Here is a 17,113-nt window from a genome sequence, read left to right as displayed (position 1 = left end):
TATTGATAGTGTAGTTGAACTTTTCCTCATTCTCTTCTTTCAAATTATACAAATCTTCTGCTGAAATATCCATTATCTCCTCACCAGATTCTTGAAATGCAGTTGCGTATGTTGTACCAGAATGATCTTGTAGCTTTAACTGCAGGATGTATCTGAAGTTGCATTCAGCAAATGTCTTATCACATTTAGGACAATGCCACTGACAGTCGTCATTCATTATTACCTTCTTGTTGCAATGACGAGTTCCGTCCATGAGGGGGCAAGCGTTATAAGCGAAGTTTTCAGTCTTAATGGATGAAATTGTGGCATTGATAGTGATGAAGTCTGGTTTATCGGAGGTTCCAAGTTGGTCATCTTTGATCTTGGATATATGGGTACGACATGGATGTATCTTTCCTGGTAGAACTTTTGATACTTGTATGGATGGAGCATTGTTTCCCGTTGTGGTAAACCAATTTTTTAATTCGAGAGCCTCTGGAAGATCTGGGTCCACAAACAATTGACTTGATGGGAGCATGATGAGACATGGAAATGTCCCATCTGAGTCTCTTAATTTAGACGAGTTAGTCTCTCTAGAGCAGTTACTCTCACGAATTACTCTCTTTTATGTTCAGGTACCTTTTTACAGAGTTACGCGTGCAAAACGGATAAAGTCGGAAAGAATGCAGACTAGGGGCATTTTGGTCATTTGTTGATTCTGACTTCTTGGTCAAGATTGATGCTCGGATGAGAAGAGGGGTCCGTGACGAGTTCGTAGGCGAAAACGGAAGTCAAATCGGAGTTCGGATGAGAGACTTATAGCTAGTCAAAGTTTGGATCAAAATCAAGTCAACAGTGACACGTGGCGTGCAATCTAACGTAATATGGAATTTTCGGTACACAGTTGGGCTACGTTCGGTCAGTAAGGTGGGTCACAGGATTCTCAAAGAACGTCAGATCCGGTACACCCGCAAGCAAGTTATTACGGTGCTTCCGAGCTTAACCGCCGTCCAGATCCGTGTTTTGTGAATCCGACGGTCTCTGAAGCTTTCCACCGTGGAGCAATCCGTTGTAGCCAGCTGGATCCATCAACCTCATTGTTTCAAACCGCCATTTCTGTTTTGATATTGAAGAAGATTGTGAGTTAAAACAGGAGAGAGAAGGTGATTTAAATTCAAAGCTAAATCAAAACCGAGAGATTGGTGGGAACAGAAAGGAATGGATAGGGAGAGATTTGGAAAGACAGTTTATTTAGAGAGAGAAACCCGAGAGAGAGGATATTGTGGTTAGGATTTTAATAGAGAGAGAAACCGATTGAGAGCTGGTTGAATTCGAATCAAAACAGAAACAATAGAGATGGGTTGGGGCAACAAAAGTCTATAAAAGAGAAGAGAAACAGAGAGCTGATGATCACGGAGGGATCGGTTATGGGTTTTATAGAACAGAACAGAAAAGGAGAAAAGTAGAGAGAGAGAGAAAAACCGAGAGCTTAATTAGTTTGAGTTTCTTTTTAATTTTTGATTCTTCTTTGTTAATCTTAGCTTCTTAGTGAGAAAAAGAGAGAGATTACAGAGAAAGAGAGAAAGTTAGAGAGAGAGACAGAGAGATATTGTAGAGAGAGAGAGAAACTCGGTTTTAATATTATCACTTTTTTTTTTTTTTTTATTTTTCTTGTTGTTTTCGACTTCTTAGTGAGAGAGAGGGAGATTACAGAGAAAGAGAGAGAGAGAGAGAGATTAAGAATAGAGAGAGAAAACAGAAAATTTAGAGAGAGAAAGAAGGTTGAAGAAGATGAGAAAATTATTTTCCCAGAGGGAAACCATTTCCGGGAAGACGAGAAAATCGTTTTCCCAGAGGGTGCGTTTGGCAGAATCTCGGAAAATCAGAAGGAAATCACTTCCTTAGGCTCTGTTTGGTGGGAAAATCACAGAAAAGTAAGTTTCTTTCTTCTTTTTCTTATACTAAATCAAATGTTTATCGTTTCTAGCATGAGTAGCTAAATTTTTTATATCTAGGGTTTTAGATGAAGTCATAATAATTATTTTCTCGATAATTTATTAAAGTTTTTACCATTTTAACGATAAAATCTTCCGGGTTTTTAGACCGTTCATGGACTAAAACCTGAGTTACATAAAGAACTCTCTAATTAGATCAAAATTAAATTGTCGTTAGAATTATTAGGAAGACGGATTCGAAAACCCTAGGTTCCCTTTTTCTGAATACCGACTTATTTCTTTATTTATTTTTTAGTTTTATATTTTATTTTTACTTTACCACCATCAAACCACTTTTGAAAATCCCAATAGTTTTAAGGTTAGAATTTAGTTTAACTTAGTCTCTGAGGAACGAACCGGTCTTACCGGAACTATTACTTGACGCCCGTATACTTGCGGGTGGAAACCTATTTAGGTAACTTTTTAGGACCATCAGAGCATTCCAACTGATTTTCCATTGAAATCGCAAATTCTTCCAGACTTCACAGATAAAACCGGAAAAACTCCAGAATCGACCATCTGATGGATCCTATGACCCTCCTCATCGCAGCACTTACCCCATAAAGTCAGTTCTACAGTATAGCTAGAATTATCCTTTAACCATAAAGCCCTTTTTTGCGTTTGAGTACCATCCTTCTTTGTTATAGGTTTAGTGACATTTATGGATGAAACAACCCCGATTATATCAACGAATGCATTAGCTTCCATCGTTTCAATCTCATTTATGGGTATGAACACGAAATGATGTTTAGGTATAGACGGATCATCCTCTCCACATTTCTGAACCTTAGAGTATTTTTCTAGATATAACTCATAATCATTTCTCAGGTGATTATAATTTTTCAAGGCGGATTTCAATACTCCATTAGATATCAAATAAACGCTCCCAGCTTCTATATCCGCGTAGAATTTATCGACTACATCGTTAAAACAGATAACATGTAGCTCACCACGTTCAGAATCTAGCACGTCAAACGAAAACAATTTTCCTGCTCCGCGAGCATTTGCGTAGGTTCTAAGGGGACCTTTTGTTGTTACTCTGACTTTCATTGTCCACCTTTTTAAATGAGGTTTTAAGGCCTTGATAGATATTTCTTTCGAAGGAAATTCTTTCTTCACGGAACTCAACTCTTGGTTTTGATCCGACACACATTTCCTCTTCATTTTCTACAGAACATTGGGTTTGATTAATTATAAAATGTTGGGAAATTATAGTCTAACCAACAGTAGAAAACAAAGAGAGGAAAACACATAAACCTTAAAATCATCTTTATTTGATGTCTTAGGTTATAAATACGGTGAAAGAGCACTACTAAGGAACATTTTCTTATTTCTGACGCAAATTGTATGCACCACATTTGCTAAAAACAACACTATAGTTATTGTCACATTTTTATTTGGAAGTATGCTTAGTTGGTATCTACAGCTCCTACATTATCTTTAAACGTCCGTACCGAGGTTAAAATTGTAAAACTAAAAAGGAAGATATAATTTGTTGACGTCTTTTTTAGTTCCTTATGACATAGACAGATGATGAAGTAAATTTTAAATCTTTAATAGATTTATATTTTATATAGATTTTACTTTTATAGGCGTGTTACTTTAAGCTCTTTTCTTCTCGGTCATAATTTGTTAGTATACTGAAGCTTTTTTTTTTCGTTGAACTTAGTGTACCCAAGCTTTGTAGCCAATATAATCTTTGACTGGATTATTCTTGATTTACTAACATTCTCAAAAACCAATAAAATCTACAGTGGACATTTAAAGATTATGGTTTGTGTTGATTAAAAGAAAATGATATGGAAAGGATTTAAAATTTGGTACGGTATTAACAATTTATGTAACATATATATATATATATATTCATTATCTATAGTGGTCAGGATGTGAAAGAGAATTACCGTACCTCAAGCGTGAAGTGTGTCTAAGTTATTTGATTGAATGTTGTAGAATTAAGTAGCTCTCCAGAATACCAACTTTGTTTATACTATAGAACCCTGCAGGCAAACAAAGAACATAAAGTTAGTGATTCATATACGAATATATGCTTAATAAGTAGGTGACACAACATTTAGCAAGAGGTATAAAATCAATTTTTTTTTACTGTTTGCAAATAACATTTTGATTTATATGGCGGATGATCAACAACCACCACATAAGGTAGACGTTCGGAAGGAAAAAATCTACAACATCAATAAATGATAGTATCTTCAATGTAGTTATCGAAATACAATAATATTGAAAAAATCCACAAAAAAATCTAATCGTTAGAAACTAAAAGCATGAAGGGAAGAAACCCAAGTTAGTTAGATGAAACGAATGAGAATTTCTAATCAACAACCACGTTTTATTTAAACAAAAACACACCAGATTATTGTTTTCCTTATTGATTAAAGTAAGCAGAATACTACAAAATGAAACGTCAGGTGTGAGGTAGGGAAAATGACATAATTAATTTGAAGATGTAAGTGGCTCCGAAGAGTAACTTAGTTTATTAGTCTTCACATTGCGACTTATTACTGTATACTTTCGTTGACATTTCTTGCAGCATATCACCATATATGTCATACTCACGCCCTTGAAGCTTCGGATATCATGACACGATGCATGACATTTCGGGCAAGGCGGCCAACGAAAGTAGTCATAGGTTGGAGGTGGGTGTGGGCGTTGTGGTGGTGGCTTAACAAACTGCGGAGATAAATCCTGGTTCACAGATGATGAAGACGATGACGATAATGCAGGGGATGGTGGCCTATTGATGGATGGTGATGTTGGGACATTAATGGATGGTGATAATGCAACCGATGACAAAGTCGGAGACGACCAATTAACAAACGGTAAAGACATGTCTTGTGGTTCAAATTCATCTCTTCTTCTCTTTCCATGTGGTCCACCGTCTTCTTTTTTTACAAAGGCTAACTTGTTTGAAATGTTTTTAAACTCTTTTGAAAGCATTGTTTTGATGTCAAAATATGAATTGTCGAAGACGTCCAAAAGAAGCAATACCTTCACACGGAAGATGAAGAGTGTTTGTAAGAAATTTTTTTTTTTTTTTTTTAAAAAAAAGAGGAAAAATCAATTTTAAGGCGTGGAAAGACATACATATAATATTAATAACCAACATGCATGTATAGATAGACTTTAAAAAACCGGCCGAAAAATACCATTTTCTAAAATAAAGAGATCTAAACTATATCATTAAGAACCCATAAAACTATAATCAGTAGTCTTCCTAACACATACATGAGATATTTGTTAAATTCTATCCATAAAACTATAATCAGTAGTCTTCCTAACACATACATGAGATATTTGTTAAATTCTATCAGTTATTCCTCATCAAATCAAATTCAACTCGTAGAGGAAGTAGTAATTTGTTATATCTGTTCAGTTTGCTATGTTTGGTGAATAAACTTGGACTATTGCTGACTATAATGAATTCTAATTTAATCTATGCACACGAAAAGAGTAAGACGGGGGCTTTCTTTATACCAAGTTGTATGCCCCATATATATGGAGTTTACAAATATATATATATTCAATGTAGTTCACAAATGAAGAGGCAGCAGTACTTTCCTTCAGAATTATTTTAACCGGTCGCAAAATACAATTTTCTAAAATAAAGAGATATAAACTATATCATTAAGAACCTATCAAACTATAACCAGTAGTCTTCCTAACACATACATGAAATCTTTGTTAAATTTTATTAGTTATTCCTCATCAAAGCAAGTTCAAATCATAGAGGCAGTAGTAGCAGTATACTTTGTTATATCTATTCAGTTTGCTATGTTTGGTGAATAAATTTGGACTACTGCTGACTACAATGAATTCTACTTTAATCAATGCACATGAAAAGAGTAAGACATGGGCTTGCTTTATACCAAGTTGTATGCCCCATATATCTGGAGTTCACAAATATATATATATATATATATTCATTGTAGTTCACAAATGAAGAGGCAGCAGTACTTCCCTTCAGAATTATTTTAACCGGTCGCAAAATACAATTTTCTAAAATAAAGAGATATAAACTGTACCAGTAAGAACCTATCAAACTATAACCAGTAGTCTTCCTAACACATACATGAGATCTTTGTTAAATTCTATCTTTGTTAGCGCATTATTTGTAAATTGGATTGTATAGTGGAGTATGACTGCTTGGGTTCAACTAATAAATGATTGAGGAAAGGAGTTTGAGTCTTAGTTTGGTGCACCCATAATCCTATACATGGTTCCTCTACATGGTTGACTGAATTGTATAGTGGAGTATGACTGCTTAGGTTCAACTAATAGATGATAGCATTGCAACTAATAATTTTTTTCCATAACAATTGTTAGCGCATTACTTGTAAACTAATTACCTTGCTCCGGACCTGCTTGATCTTTTGGAGTTTCAACGAATATATATAGATCGAAATTTTTTCCATAACAATTGTTAGCGCATTACTTGTAAACTAATTACCTTGCTTCGGAGCGCATTACTTGTAAACTAATTAGTATTGAATGGAACATTAGTATTGATTGGAACACGATATGAGTAGAGTTTGCAAGAGATAATATGCAATGAGGGATACGAAAAAGATGGACATGGAAGAGAAACTAAAGTTCAAATCATACCGGCTCACAAGATGATTCAAGTTGTCACAAAGCTAATCTTTCATCGATCCGCGATCCAACAAATTCCAGCCCACAAATCTGTAAAAAACCAAAAAGAACTTGGGTCATAGTGTGATAACCAACTCTCTAAAGCATCAAACATTTGATAAGCAGTGTTGGTGTGTATTCATCAAACATTTCATTAAAAAACCATGAAAACCAACTCTATAAAGCATTTCATCAAACATTTGATAAGCAGTTGTTGATAAACATTTCATTAAAAAAAACCATGAAAACCAACTCTATAAAGCATTTCAAACAATTAATCATCTCTGATCCAGACAATTAAAAAAAGAGTTAATTCCTATATGGCCCCCTACTTTGTGACCAGCTTCCTTTATGGCCCCCAAATTTCTGTAAATTCAAATATGGCCCCCTATTTTCATGGAAATGTCATAACTACCCTTCCCATTAATATATTTTCAAAATAAAATTAAAAACAAAAACCTAAATTCCACCTCACTTCCCTCTCCACCACTCATCTCTCTCCACGTCACCTCTCTCCAACTCACCTCTCTCTCTCTCCAAGTCAGCACTCTTAAAAAAAAAAAAAAAAAAAAATTTTCACTCACCTCTCTCTCTCTCTCTCTCCAATCAGCACTCTCATGAAGGTCGCCGGCCGGAAATTTTTCCGGCCGGCGACCTTCATACTTAAAAAAAAAAAAATATATATATATTTTTTTTCACTCATCTATCTCTCTCTCTACAAATTCCGGCGAAGGGGGTTTCCCTTCGCCGGAATCTGGTCTGTTGAAGAACAGACCAGATCTGGTCTGTTCTTCAACAAACCAGATCGGCCTGTTCTTCAACAGACCAGTTCGGTCTGTTCTGTTGAAGAACAGACCGATCTGTTCTTCAACAGATCTATTCTGGTATGTTCAGGAAACCCCCTTCGCCGGAATTTTTAGAGAGAGAGAGAGATGAGTGAAAAAAAAAAAAATTTTTTTTTTTAAGTATGAAGGTCGCCGGCCGGAAAATTTTCCGGCCGGCGACCTTCATGAGAGTGCTGATTGGAGAGAGAGAGAGAGGTGAGTGAAAAAAAAAAATTTTTTTTTTTTTTTAAGAGTGCTGACTTGGAGAGAGAGAGATGAGTTGGAGAGAGGTGACGTGGAGAGAGATGAGTGGTGGAGAGGGAAGTGAGGTGGAATTTAGGTTTTTGTTTTTAATTTTATTTTGAAAATATATTAATGGGAAGGGTAGTTATGACATTTCCATGAAAATAGGGGGCCATATTTGAATTTACAGAAATTTGGGGGCCATAAAGGAAGCTGGTCACAAAGTAGGGGGTCATATAGGAATTAACTCTTAAAAAAACCATGAAAGCCCCATAAAAATTATCTGATTCACTATCGGAGACACAAGAAAACTGATTGACTATTTAAAAATTAAACATCAAGAAAAAGAAAACTGAGTTGAAGGCTAGCAACTTACTGTAGAATGAAGCAATTGTCCCAATGAAGCAATTGTAGAATGGATGGATGGAAGATTTTATAGACTGTTGGTTGAGTTACAAACGCTCCAATTAAAATAATTCCGGGTAATCCAATTGATTTTGTAACACTGTAACGGAAATTGAAATAATTCTAGGTAATCCAATTGATTTTGTAACGCTGCAATCAATTTTTGGAAACTTTAGTGAGTAATCCAAGAGTTTGATGGTGGTGATTTTGGAAACCATATTTGGAAACTTCAGTGATTAATTTTGGAGATGGTACTATAACGTTAGAACATGGACGACCATTTAGAGCATAAAAGCATTTAGAACACTGGGCATTTAGAGATCACGGGTTATGTCATTATACGTTAATCAGAAGAATCCAACGGTTTAAAACCATCACGACGTGTCACGTGTTACGTCAACCAAAATAATCCAACAGTTGATATTATTGCTGACATGGCATGGACGGCCAGACTTATCTCTTGGTTTGTCCTAGGCTAGCAACTTACTGTAGAATGAAGCAATTGTCCCAATGAAGCAATTGTAGAATGGATGGATGGAAGATTTTATAGACTGTGGGTTGAGTTACAAACGCTCCAATTGAAATAATTCCGGGTAATCCAATTGATTTTGTAACACTGTAACGGAAATTGAAATAATTCTAGGTAATCCAATTGATTTTGTAACGCTGCAATCGATTTTTGGAAACTTTAGTGAGTAATCCTGAGTAATCCAAGAGTTTGATGGTGGTGATTTTGGAAACCATATTTGGAAACTTCAGTGATTAATTTTGGAGATGGTACTGTAACGTTAGAACATGGACGACCATTTAGAGCATAAAAGCATTTAGAACACTGGGCATTTAGAGATCACGGGTTATGTCATTATACGTTAATCAGAAGAATCCAACGGTTTAAAACCATCACGACGTGTCACGTGTTACGTCAACCAAAATAATCCAACAGTTGATATTATTGCTGACATGGCATGGACGGCCAGGCTTATCTCTTGGTTTGTCCTAGTCAGCACTTTTCAACCTATTTTATTATATAGATATATTTTTTTTAAATTCGAGTCTAACATTATTAAGTTCTTAAACAATTCACATTTCAGGTAACCAAGAACCGTAGAACCTCACCGCACTAGGAAGGAAACTCCAAGCAACACAATGGACAAACCATACATATGTACCTCCCTTAAGAGATAAAACTAATAAGTAAATAAATAAATCGTAATTGAAAGCTTTAGAGAAAACAATATATTAAAAATAATTACATAATTGAACATTGACCAGAATTATTATTATCACTTAATACATGTTCCATATTATTGTAACCAGTTAACCAAGCTACATTCTCACGTGTGGGTCCATCATAACCTTTAAGTTGTTCATGTAGTTCACTCTGACCCCATCTTGGATCTTCACCTCCAACCTTTTTGCCCTTACCATATCTTTCTTCATATAAATCTTCATTCATAAATTATAATCATTAATTAATTACATAGCAAAACAACTACTAGTAACAATATAAATATTAATCTTAGGGTGGTTTCTGTCTTTTTCCTCTAACTGACAACATCTTATCTGACTCCAATTGACTCAGAGTCAAAGTTCGAATATTTTCGTTTTTGTTTGACTCGTCTGAATGATTGATTAAAGTTAATTCTAAGTCAATTCAATTCAGATAATTCAGAGTCAAAAGAATCATATTCAAACAACTAGAAAAGAACAAAAACCACTTAATTAAGAGTATTGCAAAATTGATTAATGTAATAAAGTTGATTACTTACTTATTAAAGTAATGGATACTATAAGAAGAATAACAACCAAGAATAAGAGCTCTTTTTTCATCTCCATCTCCATCTCCATCTCTCTCTCTCTCTATCTTTCTCTCTCTTGCTAAGATGGTTAAGTGATAGTGTAATTAGTTCATCTGCATTTATAGAGGATTAAAGGATTTGAGAAGATTAGTAATTTACCTAATTTGGATTATTACATGTATATTCCTGAATTAGTAATACTTTCTGGTAAATTATTAGAGTAAATTTTCTAGTAAGCCTAATTTAGAAGTAATCTTATTTCAGGGTAAGTGCTGATAATGTTTCCAAGGGCTTAGAATAGTAAGCCTAGTTATGACCCGATTGAGAAGCCTGTTTAGTTTAAAAACAAGGCCTCAGAGGAGGCAACTGGCAACCTGTAGAACCGCCACCCATGTCATTTACCATAAGAGAAAGTCCAGGCCCAAAACTCAAACGGAATGGATAGCCCATCACAACGCTACTACCGCCCACATGAATCTGAAACAGATGTGGGTTGTCGGGCCCCCGAATCCACTTTTTAAAGACAAAAGCAATGGAAGATCTGTCCTAGTGGTGAGAAGTCCAGATCACTCTTTCAAATCAAAATTCCCCAGCAAAGATGCCTTACTGTCAAATCAGCCACTGACCCATCCTTAGATTCCTTTTTTGTGGTTTTTTTTGTTGTTGAAAGTTTTTTGAGGTTGGTATCTAGAGTTGTTAATTCCATTTTCAACAATTTGACTTTTGAAATTATAATTATAGAGGTGATAAAAGAACAATTATCAATAGAGGTAATATCTTTTAATTTCTTCATTCTTGTCCATGTGAATCATAATTACGAAAGACCGACATGATTTTTTAGTCACACCATCATATTTCTCTAAATGATTATTCATGAGGAAAGTTTGAGAGACACTTTGTATCAGAGGCGTCTCTTTCAAGAAAAATTTGAGGGGAGATATGACAATATGTGAGCAAAAGAGAGTGTCTTTAATACTTATTGGAGGCGCCGTTAGAACTTTCCTATTCTTTAATGACAATTCTTATAAGCATAGTCTAACTTTGATCCTAGATATTTAATTAAACTTGTGGTAAATGTGTTAGTTTAATACAACATATAACTCAAGTGAACATTTTGGTGTCAGAGGACTCCAGTGAGCTCAGGTGAAAGAACAGTTATGATTAAAAAACACACATGTGCATACATCGTAATAAAAGGCGAAAACATGCATCGATCCAGCTTAAAAAGATCCAAACTTTAAAAATAAGTTCTGTTTTAAATTAGACCTATATTGAACCTCGAAAATACATTATTAAACACTCTAAAGAATTTATCGTTTCAATGAACATCTCTTTCCGAAAATTAAGTGAAACTTTCATGTAAAAAATATTTAACTGTTAATCTTTGTTGTAACCTAGTCAGCATTGATATTTCTAAATGAACTTTTCAATCCATTCACATGGGTCAAGCATGTGCACCTAATATCTCAAGGTAATTTTGTAAATTAAGTATGTATCACTGTCCAAATTGGTGAACATGGCCCATCCAATATGCTCCCAAATGAGGTGCATCTAAGAAGAGTCAACCAACGACTATATTGACCTTTGAATTTTCACCATCCATTATTTTTAACAACTTCTTCATATTTTGAAGGATTGAATGTCCCGACAATTTTGCTATCTTGGAGGCATGGCCATAACTTTGAGCTGTTTTATAGAATGATTACCATGGAGAGTTCGATCCTGATTCAGGATGAACGCTGGCGGCATACTTAACACATGCAAGTCAGACCGAAAGTGGTGTTTCTAGTAGTGTCTACCTTTACCACCCACCTACCCCAAACAGAAATGCTAGGACCAAATCCCTTTTTCTTTGGCTTCATTCTTAAGCCAATAAGTCCTGTGTTTGGTATATGCGTTTGTCATTTATCTGTAAAAATAAACCTTTTAATAGCTCGTCTCGCCCTATCTTTTGTCGTACTCACCTCTATCGAGAATTGGTCTCTCTTAGCTGTCTTGTGAAAAACAAACGAATGCCTCTTCTTCTGGTACCCCGTGATTACTTCATCTGTAGCTTAAGGTCATTCCACTGGTCTTTTTTATTCAGTAGTTAAGGATTTGTGTAGCCAGTACTTCTTGCTTTCCTTCTGTTATGAGATAGGTTTGCAATTTCATGGTTCCTTAGCGCGGAGTACAAATAACTAGAAGCTTTCCAAATCAAGTAAAGGAACGATTAATTCAAAGATTTTTGAATCCCTATTGTTTTGTTAAAAAAAAATTCATTTGACTACCAGATAATAAAAAATCAGACAATATAGTAGTCCACCTTATCTGCAAATTGACTTAGTGGTTCCATTCTACAATACCTTATAGAAGCTTCAAATTGTAAATCCCTCATTTGGTTTGACAATTTTATTCTCCCACCCCAAAATCAAAATGAGTGTGAGTGTGTTGGTCCAAGTGTCCCCACAAGTATTGTTAACTCTTATTATGAAACATAATGGTGTTTGAACCCCTAAATGTCTAAGTCCTTGGAATAGAGAGGGAAAATCCAATTTGATTATTCCAACCACTCCTTCCCCCATTTAAATTTCAAATTTCAAATGTGGTTAATCTTTTCAACAAAAAAAATGTGGTTAATCCATATAGGCGTATTGACTTGACCTCAATTTACTGTGGGAAGAAATACTCCACCCAAATGTCTATTTTATTATGATAATTATTATTTCATTACCTTTTTACTTGTAACACATAATAAGTAGTCATTTGTCTCAATTATGTGTCATAAATTATTTGAATATCTAATTAAAAAACTGTTTTTTATCCAATAAACAAAATTGGACTTCAAATTTATTTCAAGACACTTGTATAAACTTAGCAAATATTTGTTGTTCCCAAAGTTTTTCTAATTTATGCAAAAAGGCACTTATAATGTAAAATTCACTTATCAATTAAACTAGTCTAGTAGGATTAGGGAATACTTAAACCATTTACAGAGATTTTTAATTTAAAAGCTAATTTAATAGGGACGACAACCCTGACCAAGCCGCTGACCAAGCCAAGTAGAAAACCGTTTTTCGAGATACGCATTTTCGAATCAGTTCAATCATCACCGTTCAAACGTAATTCTGTAAGTAATTTTATCAAATAGTTAGTAACGTTATTAGTACTAAATTGGATTATTCAGTTGTTTTTTAGTATCAAAACCAACTAATCTCTCCTGTTAACTTCTTTTTAATCTGAACTGCTCGACCCCGTGTTCAATCAGCGTTTTAGAGAGAAGAAGTTCTAGAGAGAGAGAGAGAGAGAGAGAGAGAGAGAGAGAGAAAAGTCTTAGAGAGAGAAAGAGGCAATATATACTACTACCACTTAAAGTCGAATAATCATTAAAGGCAAAATTTGGCTTTGCGATATATTTAAAGGGTTTTAATTTGTTATTTGTTCGGAAACGAATTTGAATTTGAAACAAGATCTTAATACTTGATCTGGGTTTTGTTAAAGATTTGATTTTGAGGGGAGGAGGGGAAATTCAAATCTGAAAAAGAGAGGATTTTGTGGAGATTTGATATGAGATTATCGTGTGAAATTGATGTCGCACTTAATTGCTGGATCTTGAATTAGTATGGGATTTGTTGGCACAATCGAAAATGACGCCTTATATTTCTTTAGAGTCTTCAAAGGTAGGTTTTATTCTCTATACCCTTTTTGAATTTATCCCCCTTTTTGTTTCCTTCTAATTGTTATTTTCAGTTTGAATTTAGGGTTTTGATTTTGTTTTGTTGAGTAGTTATGGAGGAGGATTTGCACAGAGACGTTGGTAGAAATCAATCTTTTAGCCGAAAAATGGAAGCTTCTACTTGCCGGATTAATTTTTCAGGTTCCCCTTTCTTCATTTCTCTCATATATATTTATAGAGCTTTAGGGTTTTACCCTTTTCTACTATAACTTTGATGATCACAAAAAAGAGAGCTTTTTTTAAATCTATGGGTTTTTTTTCTTCTGGAACTTAAAATGAAGTATTCTTCAAGTCTATGATTTGAGCCCTAGAAGAGTTTGATCTTATCAAGACTTTGATTGCTTTCTGTTTTCTCTTACCCTTAATCATTTAGGTTTTTTTGTTAATGTGAATTGAATTTTGAGATAAGCCTGAATTGACTTTATTTTGTGTTTGCTTTCTCTCCTTTCACATTGGCAGATTTCTACTTATATCATACTGGGTTTTAAGTTTAAGTACAAGTCTGTTTTGATTAGTTCATTACTTCTAAATCTTGATCTAATCAAACTAAGGGCATGCATTTTCATGGCTAGCTAGTCTTGGTTATGATTTCTGGTTTATCAATGTGGTTTTTTGTGGTTGGTTGCTTACATTATTCTTATTCTGTTTCAGTACATTCATGGTTTGGCTGCCCGAGGAGTTCATTATTTGCATCGGCCAGGACCAACACTTCAAGATCTCGGGTTCATGTTTCTTCCTGTGAGTATGATCATCCCTATCGCGTTGCTTTCTTCTACGAATTGCAAGAAGTCTCCTCACACTATTTTTCTTAAAAAATTTGTAGGAGCTTGGGCAAGATAAAGCTTATATCAGTGAGACTCTATTCTCATTCATGTTTTTCTCCTTTGTCTTGGTAAGATTCTTTTGCAATCTCTATTATCTATCTCAAGATAACAATCCATACCTTCGTTTTAGCATTTATCACATTTATGTGCGTTTTATTATTGTAATGTCTCCTGTCCGGTCAACGATAGTATTGGATTGGTGTAATGCAATGGAGACAGGGGTACCCATCGATCGAGTAGTTATATAGTTAGCACGGATAGGAGCACCGTTTTTTAAATTTCCTTGTTAACTTAATATAGTTGATGTTTTATTTCATTTCGATGAACTTGTACTAATAATGTTTCTACTCCATTGCAGTGGACATTTCATCCTTTCATATTTCAGACAAAAAGAATCTACACGGTTCTAATATGGCGCAGGGTCTTGGCATTTCTAGTTGTAAGTGCAGATTTTATCGTTCTCCCGTGCTTGTTTTTGAGATACTGTAATTGCTTCTAATCTAGTTTTAAATGCTTGCTAGTTAGTTAAAAGGCCAATTTAGCTTGGAAGCTGTCTATTAATTGACCCACACCTATACTTTGAAAATATTATTGGACATCTAGGTTAACTCATGAGCCATGACTTTGTTAGTACATTCTCATAGTTCGTTTTCAAGGACTTGGGATCTATATGTTTTGTTATTTGTGAGCATTGTTTGATTAAAGTTATTACTTGGGGCTTCAGTATGAGTTCTTATGTGTGCATTGTTTCTTAGGCTTCTCAAGCACTCAGAATCATCACATTCTATTCTACACAGCTTCCTGGTCCAAACTATCACTGCCGTGAGGTACAAATTTTTTCGCGTTCAAAGTTTCGCCTTATTCTACGTGAGCTTTTAGTTGAGCTAGTTTTTTTTTTTTCTTAATCCTTGTGATGACATACTTCCCTATACATTTTAGGGTTCGAAACTTGCAAGATTACCTCATCCAAAAAGTGTGGGTGAAGTGCTGCTAATAAATTGTGAGTCAACATTATATTGTTTATTGCTTGGTTTGGGGAAATATCTTGACAAAGTAACAAACAACAATCTCAGACATTAATTTAATTTTTCGATGTGTAGTTCCTCGGGGTGTAATATATGGCTGTGGCGATTTGATATTTTCATCTCACATGATCTTCACTCTAGTCTTTGTCCTCACTTATCAAAAATACGGCTCAAGAAGGTAGTGCATGTTTATCCTAGTTGATGCAATTGATACTATTACGAATCTTAAATATTTGTTCCGACGCGTGGTCAATTTTTCGGCTTTTCCTCGTGGACCAAGGATTGGACCCCTCCTTTCCGCACATGGAGTAGGCTCGGATGTCATATTTCGGGCCACAACGAGTTTCACCACCCATTCTTATATTTGCTTGGTCCAGAACGGGCTTCCATCTTTCGATAATATTTGTTGGTTGTACTTATTGTTGTTATTTGGGCTTGACACTTGTAGGTGGATCAAGCAACTTGCTTGGTTGGTTGCCGTTATCCAGAGTTTCCTCATTGTTGCATCTCGCAAACATTACTCAGTCGATGTTGTTGTTGCATGGTATAGCCATAAATTCTTACCTTGATGATCTTTTTTATCCATCGTTTGAGAACTTCCGATCTGTATGCCTAAAATTCAGTTATTTTGCCAATATGCAGGTACACAGTAAACCTAGTGGTGTTCTTCTTGGACAAGAAGTTACCAGGTTAGAATTTGATGAGCCTTACTCTTCTTCAAGACTGGACATTTTTCCTTTTTGTAGTTTACTAACGAGCTATGTTCTTCGATACAGAACTCCCAGACCGAACAAATGGAACGATGTCTCAATTGCTACCGTTAAGCACCAAAGACCGAGATAGTAGAACTAAAGAAGAACACCAGAAATTGATGAACGGGAATGGGAATCCCGGGGATACTCCAGACTGGGTATCGTGGACGTCGTTTATACTATAGTTTTGCTTGATTATCGTATTAAAATTATTGAGTTTAATGATCTCGTTTTAAAATTATTGAGTTTGGTGATTTTTTTTTTCTTCAGAGACCGAGAACGCTGATGAACGGGAAGATTCTAGACGACTTAAACAATGGTCATGGAGATACGGAAAAGAACGGTGGGTAGAAGATCGTCGAAATGTTGAAAGTTTAGTTGTTCCTAATGGGTGATAGGACTTAAGTCTGTAAAATTCTCTTGAAAATCTGTGGCATTCACCTTCTTGATTGATAACCAAAAAACTTTGTAAATTTAATTTGTAATTTTAGTGGTTGTGTTTGGGTTTTGCTCTTCTTCTACTAGTTTTGTTTACAATTTTGCTGTTTCTTTGTTGTGTAATGACATGAAAACTAGCACCATAATGTATGTACTATGAACTTTGAACCAAACTAGTTTTCTACCAATTTATGGTACATTTTGCAGATTTCCCCATGTGGATATTGAGAGAGAGAGATGGAGAGATATTTTCCATCTCTTAGAGACCCTTTCTTCCCACCCATAAATATTACCTCGTAAAAATGCAGACCGGTGGATTAAATACAGTCAAGATGACTTCCGACTCATTTTCACCTTCTATTTTAAGAGTTCTAAAACTAGGACGCTTTCTGTACGTACTGATCTCTCAAATGACGAGTAATCCTAAAATTAGGACGCTTTCTGTACGTACTGATCTCTCAAATGACG

At 35.1% G+C, this 17,113-nt stretch overlaps 1 protein-coding gene across 1 annotated transcript; it reads left to right on the top strand.

The window, feature by feature from the left end:
* The first annotated feature begins 13,037 nt into the window (after positions 1-13,037).
* On the top strand, positions 13,038-16,818 carry LOC147565487 (phosphatidylinositol:ceramide inositolphosphotransferase 1-like). Its single transcript, XM_086651975.1, has 12 exons — positions 13,038-13,550; positions 13,658-13,747; positions 14,258-14,344; positions 14,430-14,498; positions 14,789-14,869; positions 15,186-15,257; positions 15,370-15,430; positions 15,531-15,633; positions 15,904-15,999; positions 16,098-16,144; positions 16,232-16,365; positions 16,478-16,818. The coding sequence occupies exons 1-12, from the start codon at positions 13,518-13,520 to the stop codon at positions 16,556-16,558; spliced, it is 954 nt and encodes a 317-aa protein (XP_086508101.1). The 5' UTR covers positions 13,038-13,517; the 3' UTR covers positions 16,559-16,818.
* The last annotated feature ends 295 nt before the right edge of the window (positions 16,819-17,113 follow it).

Source organism: Eschscholzia californica, unplaced genomic scaffold (assembly GCF_041429995.1).
Source record: "Eschscholzia californica isolate CP2 unplaced genomic scaffold, dmEscCali1.0.p SCAF_1, whole genome shotgun sequence".
NCBI lineage: Eukaryota > Viridiplantae > Streptophyta > Magnoliopsida > Ranunculales > Papaveraceae > Eschscholzia > Eschscholzia californica.
Note: the sequence above shows the minus strand (reverse complement) of the source record. Positions and strands in the feature narration are given on the sequence as shown.

What these genes read in the sequence shown, in the direction of transcription:
- LOC147565487 (XM_086651975.1), top strand. Translation starts at nt 13,518, where the DNA reads ATGACGCCTTATATTTCTTTAGAGTCTTCAAAG. An exon ending in TGTTTTTCTCCTTTGTCTTG is followed by an intron (nt 14,499 to 14,788) that starts GTAAGATTCTTT and finishes ACTCCATTGCAG; the next exon opens with TGGACATTTCATCCTTTCAT. An exon ending in GGGTCTTGGCATTTCTAGTT is followed by an intron (nt 14,870 to 15,185) that starts GTAAGTGCAGAT and finishes ATTGTTTCTTAG; the next exon opens with GCTTCTCAAGCACTCAGAAT.